The 10,624-nt window shown below is 51.6% G+C and overlaps 1 protein-coding gene across 28 annotated transcripts in view; it reads left to right on the forward strand.

The window, feature by feature from the left end:
* Positions 1-7,590, forward strand: part of NCOR2 (nuclear receptor corepressor 2) — a 335,757-nt gene extending 328,167 nt beyond the window's left edge. For all 28 annotated transcript variants that reach the window (XM_090062093.1, XM_090062092.1, XM_090062105.1 and 25 more), the window contains one exon: positions 654-7,590. In XM_090062093.1, coding sequence (XP_089918219.1) covers positions 654-829 — 176 coding nt within the window. In that variant the 3' untranslated portion in view covers positions 830-7,590. The remainder of the gene's footprint in view (positions 1-653) is intronic.
* Positions 7,591-10,624: the final 3,034 nt, after the last annotated feature.

Here is a 10,624-nt window from a genome sequence, read left to right on the forward strand (position 1 = left end):
CTACTGGTTGGTAGAGCTCGGGAGCAAGAAGCATGAGTGGAGGGAGCAGGGCAGCCATAAAAGCAAAACCATGTCCATGGGTACCAAGCCTGGAAAATTCACTCGCACAACTGGTCCCATCTTGCCCAGTGCCGGGTTGCCCCGTTGATGCACCCTTTGCCCTGGTGTTGCACCCCACTCCTGAATTGCAGCTTTCTCTGCTACTCTAGTCCTAAGCCCCATGCAGTTCTGCCAGAATACCAAGGTCTGGAACGGGCTCCCAAGGGAGGTGGTGCTCTCCCCTACCCTGGGGGTATTCAAGAGAAGGTTGGATGTGTATCTAGCTGGGGTAATGTAGGCCCAGCACTCTTTCCTGCTTATGCAGGGGGTCGGACTCGATGATCTATTGAGGTCCCTTCCGACCCTAGCATCTATGAATCTATGAATCTCACTCAGCTTTCACAGACTGTAGGGCTGGAAGGGACCTCGCAAGGTCACCGGCTCACGACTCCCAGCCCCTGCTGCTCCAGCATCTGTGGAGCTTCCCGGTTCTGGTGAATCGGATGGCAATATTGGAGCGCTCTGCGTAGGATCGGGCCTAGAGAGGAAGGACTGGCGTGTGAATTCCTTTCCGGGCACCGCTGAGCTGCTTCCCATCCTCTGTCTTGATTCAGGTTCAACGCCATTTCCATACAATCCACTAACAATGAGGCTTCCAACTGGCGTGGTGACGGCCACGCCGCCAACATCCATTCCACAAGGGAACCCCAACAGCCAGCACCACACCTGGGAGGAAGAGCCCAAGCCCCTGCTCTGCTCACAGTACGAGACACTTTCAGACAGTGAATGAAAGAGCGCAGAGGGATAACAGCCGACCAACCACGTGGGTAAGCGAGCTGGCCGGGGTGAACTCTGACCATATCAGTCCTGGGAGCCATCCGCACTGACCCTGCAAGCCAAGAAGCGGGAGCAGCGCTTTGTCCAGTCACTCAATTTTATTTTATTTTTTTCTCACGCCTGGAAATTTCTGAATCATCTTCAGTCTAAAGCCTTAATAAGACAGACAGATGGACCCCAGCCTCGTTCTCTTTCCAGTACCAGTGTCATCGTGAAATGGTCCATGAGCTTGAGACGCAGTCCACAAACAGCTGATTGGGATGATGGTGACGGGGGAGGGAGGGGGATGGCTGCGCCCTGCCCTAGAGCAGCTCTGTAGGATACAATCGATCACTGAATTCAGTTGTTTACTCAGGGGATACCACCCGGTGCTCCAGTTGCGTTCTTTCGCTTTGATGAGAACAAGGAAAGCCCCATTGTTCTTGGGAGCACGGTACGTGTGCTTGGGCACGTGTGCACGCATGCATATACCATATGCGTGTGTGTGCACCCAGGGAGTGTATACTCTGCCTGCACACTCGTGCTGCCTGCTATCAAGTACTTGAAGTAGGATCAGACTCCCCTTCCCCAACCTCCGAGCCATTCCAAGGGTTTCCCAGCACACAGGCTGTGCCACTGAAATACCCAGTCTTTCGTGGCAGGGCAGAGGGAAATGAAATTTAAAAAAATGTCCTGCTTCTCTTGCTGATTTGGATGGTCTTCATGCACCTTCTGCATGAGGTTTACTTGCCCAGCAGCACTTTCAATACATCGGGCACCGGAAAGTTGTAAACGAATGCACGGTGCTGGACGGGGATGGGGAGAGCGAGTTGAGGATCCATTTAAAAATTCCTTTGGAGAACGAAATCTTGGGTTCAGATTGTAATGGAAAGAGATTTCCCATGTCATGAGGCGCTCTCTGCAGAAGGGACTTGTTGCTTTAAGTGCATTGTTTTCTGAATGGCAAGAAAAGGCAATTGTAAATGATGTATTGGTCTACAGGGTATATTTTTGATACCTTCAGTGAATTATGTCGAGATGTTTTACGAAAGGACTTGAAACAGTATTACTTGCTGTAAAAGAGGTTCTGTTATTACGTGCAGGCTTTGATGAGTTTGTCCATTGTATGGAAATGTAAAATGGTAACATTGATCCATCAAAGTCATCCATAAGTCAGTAGAATGTATTAACTTAGTTTTAAAAAGATATTGCCACAACTGTAGGGACTCCTCATTATTACACATGCTGTTCCTAATCCAAGAGGGATCTTTTTCTAGTCGCAGAGGTTTGCTCTCCAGCATGGAGATCTCAAGAGAGCCTTTCAGGAGATCCCGTCAGTAGGGGAGGTCGAGGGTGGGCCTGAAGTCAGGAGGGAGCTCACAAGAAACTTAAAGATGGTTTTTATTGTATTTTTCTGATACACATGAGTGCTCTACGTTATTTTTCATTCCATGATGTTGGATCATATCTGCAGTTACATGGTTAAAGAACAAAAATATTAGACTTTTTTCATTCACTTCTGCTCTCTTGCTCTGGGGGGAAAAAAAGGCAAAAAAAAAATGTATTAAATGCTTTGCGTTCTATATGCTAAAGGAAAAAAGACCAGGACACAGACTTTCTGCCTCTTCCGTTGCCTGCTGAAACAAGCACCTGCAGTGTTACAAAATCTTTCTCATTTGATAAGAGTTTGTCAAAGAAAGAGGATCATATCGTCAAACTATCAGTGGTTATTTTTTTCCCCTACAGTGTTCCAAGGTTGAATCTGATTTCAAAGCAACAGAAAGATAAGATGGTGTTTGTTGTTTGGGTTTGGTTATATTTTTCTTGTTTGTTTTCTACAATGTACAGGTGTTTTTTTTAATGTTCATCCATGTTTGCGTCTTTTCTGTTGCACTTTCTTTTTTTTAAACGCACAAAACATTTCCAGTGGTTTTGGTTCCCCAGCGCTACTTCGAGTGATGGCGCTCCATGGCTCAGAAGCAGAGTCGATGAAGCTGACATTCGTGATAAAGAAACCGTGCATTTTACTGGGTAAAATCCAAATCCATCCACCCACCTGCCTTCCTCCTAACTCCTTTATTTTTAAATACACCGTCATAATGGCATATAGCCATCTTGGATAGAACTGGTTAAAAAAACGCTGCAATTTGCCAGTGAGAAAGGGACAGGCATACTCAGCAAAAACCTATCCTATTTCTTGACCTGGCTTTATTGCCCGGTGAAGAAGTATTTTGGAGTTAGATGTATTTTTATAAGGAAAAAACAAAAGTGCAGGCTTTTCTCAAGGAATATTCCCCTTTCTTTTGACCAGCCCTAGTCTTGGACTTTTCCTTGTAGCTTTTCTTTCTCTTTGCATGGGGGATTCAGGCTTTGTCAGCCCCTGCTGGACTGGACTTCAGCTGTACACTGGCCGCTTGTGCTGACTAGGAGAGAGAAGCGATTCATGAGAACTGTGTGCAGGTTACGCGTGCAGCTCGAGCTCCCCACTGGGATGTCCACGCAGAGACTTTCCAATGCCTCCAGGATCTCGCCTTGCAGTGCGGAGAGGGGAGGCCTCCTGCTTCAGACCTAGTGGTAAGACAGGAGGAGGAACTGGTCTTCTCCACCTGGAGAGAGCCGGTTCCAGGAGGCAGCAATCTGGAAGTGACAGATGAGGGGTGTGCTGTAAGCTGGGAGCTTCAATGGGGTCCTAAGGGACGAGGCACTCAGCTGGCATTGGTTTTCCATGGAAGCTGGGCACGTAAGCCCTTCAGGGTTTGCACATCTCAGCCAGCCTTTCTGGCAGAAGCCGCACTCCTCTCTCCCTCCCGCAGCAGACATGCCGATGAAAGATTGCTCGATGGAAAGCAAACGGTGAGATCCAACGTGTGGCTTCCTCCCTTTGGCCCCGCTCCCTTGCCACACACCCTCTTCAAGGCCTTATGCGCACTTATCCATGTCCAAGCGAAAAAACTTTAGGCATGGCTAACTTGCTATCTCTGACGGCTGCATCCTCAAGCACGTTGAGTTAGCTCTTTCAGCCTGAGTGGGGTAGCCACAGTCGTGGGCAGACTCATTAGCCTGGGGACCGGCTGATTAACATCGCCCCTGTAAGTGTTTAATTAGCTCCCTGCAAAGGTGGCTACTTGACTAGGCAGCCTGTGCAGAGCAGCTCAGGACACTTGAGGACAGCGCTGCCAGGGACGATGTACATGCCACGTAGACATGCCCATAGTCATCAAAGTAGAAGGTTTGGGCCCGATTTTGTGGGGCTCTTCTGTCGACAAGAAGAAAAAGGGAACGTTTGCCAAGCCGAGGGTTAAAAGGCAGCAAGGCAGGGACTGAGGGGACAGGCAACTTACTTTTGTTCCATGTGAATGAGCAATGCCTTTATCACCTCTTTGCAGTTATGCTTGACAAGCTGGGTAACTGTGATCCTGTGTGTCCAGCCCTGTTATGCTATAAAGAGAAAGGGAAAATATCTCATACATGGAGGGAGACCCTCCTCCCTTCTGGTGCAATTGGCAAGTCCCAGCAGTGAGCTTTGGCCACCTCCACCGTAGCTGCTTGTCCGTGCAAGCGTTCAGAAGTTGCATCTCCTTGAAATGAAGATTTTGGAGGGAGGTGCAGCCTCCTCCCTGTTCGGCACTAGCCATCATTGACTTCGGGCCATTTGACAAGTGAAATGGCACCGGAAGTCCAAGCCCTTTGGAAGCAGAGTAAGCCTTTCTTTCAAAGCCTTAAGTACGTGCTAAGTCTTTAGTCGTTGGTCTTTCTTTTTCACAGCATTTACTGCATGCCAAGTGATGAGTCGCGTTGCAGCTTCACCAACCTGTATGCATTTGCTGGGGCTGGGGGGCAAGCTCACTGCATCCCGTACAAACTGCCCTGGGATTATTTCAAATGAAAGCCAAGCAGCAACAAAAAAGGAGGAAAAAAAAAGACCCTGGGTGAGGATGTTTAAAAAACAAAATCTTTGAGCATTTGTGCAACTGTTCTCGTTCTTTTGGGTTTTGTAAACCAGTGCTCATCTTCTATGGATGGATGGATGGATGGATGTCCAGGACATGTTGCATTTATATTGGGGAAGGGAAGCCACAAGTGGTTAGGCATACACACTCATTGCAAGGGACAGAGGCCAAATATCCTAGGGCAAGCTAGCCCACTGCTCGGAGGGGTAGAAGGATTTGCCAGTAGCCCGTTCTCCTCCAGGTAAAAGAATTTCCTTGTTTGATTAGTGCTGGGGCCAGCTAGAGACTGAAATATTTTACCTGCACAAGAGGAGCAATGTGTAGACCCTGCTTTCCAGGTCCCCGCCAAGGGAAAGAGGCATCCTCAGGCCATTTGATGCGCAGAGAAGTTCAATATGTGCCAGCTGGGGAAGGGGCTTCCGTCATCAAAGTTGGGAAAGGGGCTTCATACACTGGGAACTGAACAGCGTTCAATCCCGCCCCAGTCCTTGCAGGAAACTGAAATGAGAAATCTGTGTTCAGACAGAAGGGATGTCTGTATTAAACCACTAAGTATTAGACAGTGCCTCTTTTCTTAACCACAGCAAGCAGCTGGGCTGGGGACTTGCTCGGGTTCCACGAAACAGGGCCCAGCGCTTAAAGAAAGTCGTGTTTCACGATGCACGCTGCCACTGCTCTGCCAAGCAGATCAGGCAGCATGAGGAGAAATCAAAACCTCAGTGCCCCCCCAGAGTCCCGTGGCACACCTGAGAGCCAGCAGGCACATCCCACATCTGCAGGCGGCCTTTCACGGGACAGCTGGAGGAAGGCGGCAGGGTCTCCAGTGCTCCCCACCTCAGCCTTGTTCCGCGGCAGTCTGGTTTGATCGTTCTGGCCAAAGCGGGTGTCTGGTCCTGTTGTATTTTGGAAGGCAGCAGATGTTTTTCACAGCAAAAACCGCCCCCTCCCCCCCCCTCCCCAGGACCCTCATGCCCTGGGTGCCTCACCCCACCCGCTCGCCTCCAGGAGATGCTGCGCTAAAGGCCAAAACCAAAAGCTTGTTGTGTTACAAGAAACAACTGAAAAACCTCCAGTAGCCGCACGTGCCTACAACGATGCTGCGCACCCGTTGTGCGAGGAACACACGGCACCACGGAGCCTAGCGGAGCCAGGAGGGTAGAAACACGCACGCTGCGGGTAACTGCAGCTCATGGTACCGCCATGCGATGCTTTATTTTAGTAAGCAATCCTAACCTAGCAAAGTTAGCGGTAAAACTTCCACTTTTGCCGACTTCCTCGGACATTAGGTCCCGTCCCGTCGCATTCGCATGAGATTTGGCCAAGAGGGCACCAAATGGACTCAGTGAGGTGGGGGTAGCCCTGAGCTAGGTCTTTTCTCTTAAACCTGTCAGTATGGGGGAGGGATTCGAGTGCCTGCTGAGTGCTTAAGTGCATTTAATTCAAGCTCCTGCCCTCGGGCCAGCTTGCCTTCTGGTGTAACGAATTCATGGAGATCAAAATATTGTCGACTCTCCCGCATGAGCAAGTGGAGGGTCTCCTCTGGGATCAGGCAACATGGAAAAGAAAGGTGCTGCAGTAAGTTACTGGAGCATATTGTGGTCCCTTTCCTCGCGCATCCCCTGTAGTGGCGGGACGCTGTATTTTCCATGTTATAGGATGAGGCAGCGGTTGCACAAAGCCAAAGCAAGCCGCTATTGCATTCCCTGGGATTTCAGCGCGAGACCCTCCCTCCCTACTTTACGCCTCCCGCGGTCTTATCCGCAGTGCTCCTCCCGGCACAAGGGACTGATCCTTTATAAAAAGGCTCTGTGCAAAGTCATTAGTTCGCCCAATAGCTTTGCAGGGTGTTCTGCATTGCAGCCCTTGGTGAGGCTTGGGTTTTGCTAACGATAGCTAGTGTCTGTGAGACGGTTGCACTGGGCCGTGGGAGTACAGCACGCATGAGAGACAGCGGCGTTGCTCCAGTCATTTCTCATGGTGTCCACCCGCTCGTCCACACCGGTGTCTGTGAGTCCAAGGGAATGGCATGTTCTCCCGTGTTTGTGAATAAGGCTTCATGTACATTCCACACAAGGACTTCCGTGTGCCCAAATATACTGTACATTGTGTGTGTGTATGTGTGTGTGCACACGCGCCTATGTGTGCCCGCGTACACGCTCTCCCAGGTTCTGTGTGTGCATATCTCTCCATATCCACGTGCGTTTGGAAATACCCGCCTGCACACCCATTTCACGCGTGCCTCCACTGCTGCAGTGGTGCTTACCCGTGCACGTCCTGATCCTACAAGCGGGATTTTGATACGTCAGCTGCATTACAGCCTGCCCAAATTTCAACTCCCAAATCCATCGACTGCCGCTGCCATACAAGATGAGCACTGAGCGCCGTCTGTGATAGCTTAAAGGAAAGACATCCTTCATACTAAACTGTCCGCATAATCTCTGTCGGTTTTTAGTGACATGTCTTTGTGCTACCTGCTATGATTTCTATTGATCGTGCAATCAACAATGGAAGTTATGTTAAACCGTTTTAAAGAGGAAAAAAGACAAAACAACCAAGAGTTTGAAGTTAGTGTTAGCAACTTTGTAATTTGTACAAACAAAACAAAAAGATAAATGGACAATTTATTGTTTGAACAGTACAAGGGGGGAAAATCTATCTTTTGTACAACCAAATTGTGCATAGCTGTTTTGAAGTGAGATGTATGATAGAACGGACTGTATATAGAACTGACGAGTTGTAAATATTTATGCAGCTTGCTATAAAGGGTTGGTTTTCTTCTACTGAAGGTGAAGTTTTTGTTCACTGTTATTTTGCTCAACGTGCCCACTAGCAAGCGTTGTGGGTAGCAGTGTCCGAACACTGCCTTACTGTTTAAATAATAAAAAAAAAAAAAAAAAAGAAAAAAGGAAAAAAAAAAAAAAAGCTTGTTGCCAGCAAAATAGAGCTCTCCTCTGATTCTTATGCGTTTAAGCTCAGTAGCGGTGAGACGCTTGCAGGGAGTTCGGGGAGACCCGTGCGCACCTGCAAAGCAGGCGGTTGCGTAAGTCGCGTTAGACGTGGGTTCTCCGCTCCCACGGACGTGGGGGTTTCAGGACTTCTGCAAATCCCGGTGCACGTGAGCCTCCGCTGTAACTGGGGCAGTTGCGGGACCGCCTTGGTCGGCGGCGAGTTCGGCCCTGTGGTCACAACGCCTTGCACCCTTAGCTTCCAGATGAGCCCGCAGCAGCTTGGACTCCGAGCTCAGCGCATCTCGGAAGTGGAGGAGGGACGGGAGGAGGCCCGGCTGCTCGGACTCCAGGGACTTCATTGGGGTAAGTGTTCACCGTGGTTACCCTGGAGTAACGGAGCAAAGAATGAGGCCTGCGGTATCCTGCAGGGAGCTGTGGCTGTACTTCCGTCACCTGCAAGGGCTTACCTTCGGAGAGGGAATTGCCCTGAAGCGTGCCAGCCTTGCTTGGAGCACCCGACGCACCAAACAGGCACGAGCCCACGGGATAAGTGTCTCCTTCCCAGGGGCTCGGTGTTCCTCCGTGCCCTGGGCAGACACGAGCTTATCTATCCCAGGAGAGGCCTCGCGTGCCGCGGGCAAGTCTCAGTCTACCGGCGCGTGGCCGGGGTCTGTGCGAGCATCTGAGTTGCTGCCGGGTTGCATGGCTCCAGCTCATCCCCGGGGTTGCTCTGAGCAACTCAAATGATCACACAGGTGTTGAAAACGCTGTCACAGCCCTCCCCCGTAATCAGAGCACAGCTTAGCCCTTCGGTTCAGCCACCCGAGGGTTGAAATCGGGGCTCCTCATGCGGCGGGGGGAATGGGACCTTTGTGCTGAGGCCACGGGGGTCTCTGCGCCGCTGGCCTCTTGCAGCCTTCAGCCCCGGGAAGCGGTGCATGCTACCCCGATGGAGCAGCTCCCTCATCTCCCCAAGGCCCCTTGCACCTCTCAAAGCCTCCCACAGTGCCAGCGTAGGACCAAAATGGCCAAAATGGTGAGTCAGTGCCCAAAACAAAGCAGGCAGGGGCACCCTAGCATCCCGCCCTTGCCCAGCTTAGAGTCCTCCTTGAGGGTTGCCTCCATGCCGCCCTGGCCAGAATTAAATTCCCACTGGGACTAAAGGTGCCCAGACCTCTGGCAGTGCCCGTTCCTGGTCCGGCCGACTAGGTGGCAGCATCCGACTAACCGAGTGTCCCTCCTGCTGAGGTCTGCGGCGGGCGGCTCTGATGGTGCCGGCAGTTCTTTAACGTTTCTTCATTTATTCGCGCCCCGTGCAAGGTGCCAGAAAAATCTCCCCTCCCTCCCCAGACTGTCACAGGCCTCCTTCCTCTTTCTCTGGAAGTCAGCAGCAAACCAGAACAAGCAGCTTTCTGAGAGCAAGGCGGTTTTTACCTTAGCATGAGTCCAGCCAGAAGGACCTCATGGTGAAATGCTGCAATTCTGCTTGCGAGACTTGGGGGTCTATGAAAGGCCTTAGTCTTGGCATCCCAGGGTTGTAGGAGAAGCTGTTTCTTGGCAGAAAGAAGTTGAGTTTGGGGTGGATGGGGAGCTGGAGGGGGGGTCCTTAGGCACCCCTGGCCTCTTGGACCAGGAGGCAAATGGGAAAGAAGTAGGTGTCCCGAGACCAGGACTTCGGTGTCCAGGTCTGCTGCTCCTTCTCTGCATGACACTGAGCGTCTGTGTGCCTCAGTTTCCCCAACAGGGAAATGGCACTGAGCCCCCTGTGTCCTAAAAGGCTGGCGGCTCCTGACGCGACGTGCGACGTGTCGGTAGAGCCGAGCCCTGGGAGAAGCCCTCCTCGGACGTTTCCTTCCTGAGAGCGTCCGTGACCCACGGCCGCGCTTCCAAGCAGCGCGGATTCAGCGGCATCCAAGGCTCGCGGGGGGTGGCCCGCACGCCCGAGCGGTGCCTTCCTGCAACACCGCTGTGACTCGTTCAGCCTGGCTCAGACGGGCGGCACGGCCCCGGCAAGGCCCCGCCACCGCAAACAGCAGCTGCATTTATTTTGGCTTGAAGCTGCGCTGCGGAGTAGCAGCCGCCAGTGAAGGGGGCTTCTTTGCTTCCCTTCCCCTTGGCGCGTCCTTACAGACCCAGCTCAGCATCAAGCCCTCCTCCCCCGCCCAGCTGTCTTTCGTGGGTCGCTCTGGCTGGATTCATGGCTGACATCCATCTACCCGTATTGCAAACGCCCGAAGACCAAATCCACACCCCAGGGGGTCATTCTGCTGCACTTGCTCCCTTTGCTTGGAGCTCCAGCCGCACAGGAAGGCTGGAGGGCCTAAGGGAGAGCCCACTTGATGAGGATCGGGAGACCTGGGGGGGTCTGTTCCCCACTCTGCCACTGCCCTTTTGAGTGACCTTGATCAAATCTCTTGGGCTTTCTGTGCCTCGGTTTCCCCAGCTGTAAAATGGGACTAGTGACACGGAGTGCTCTGTCAAAACAACATGGCCATCTTGTTGGCACCCACACTTGGGTTTCCTTGTCTCTGCGCAAAGCTCTCAGACCAAGCAATTGCTGAGGAAGAAGGGAAATCCAGATCTGAAATGCAAAGTGGGCAAGACCTGAATTTCAGAGGCTGTCAAGGGAAGTCTGGATTAAATCTCCCACAGCTCATTGCTTGCTTTCTGAGCTGATGGGACGTTAATTAAAATGGCAGAGTCGAGGTATTGCTCATAACCTTAAAAATCATTTTCCTCCAGCCTTGCTGGTATGCCAAATTCCTGGACTCGCAGCGGAGATCTGGTTTCCTGAACCCAAGTTTTCCCATCTCTGCTGCAATACCGGGAGCAATCGTGCTGTCGATGTCCAAGGCTGTGCACGCGAGCTCG

The sequence above is a fragment of the Crocodylus siamensis genome, chromosome 9, assembly GCF_052110815.1.
Source record: "Crocodylus siamensis isolate JL-2025a chromosome 9, ASM5211081v1, whole genome shotgun sequence".
Taxonomy (NCBI): Eukaryota; Metazoa; Chordata; order Crocodylia; family Crocodylidae; genus Crocodylus; species Crocodylus siamensis.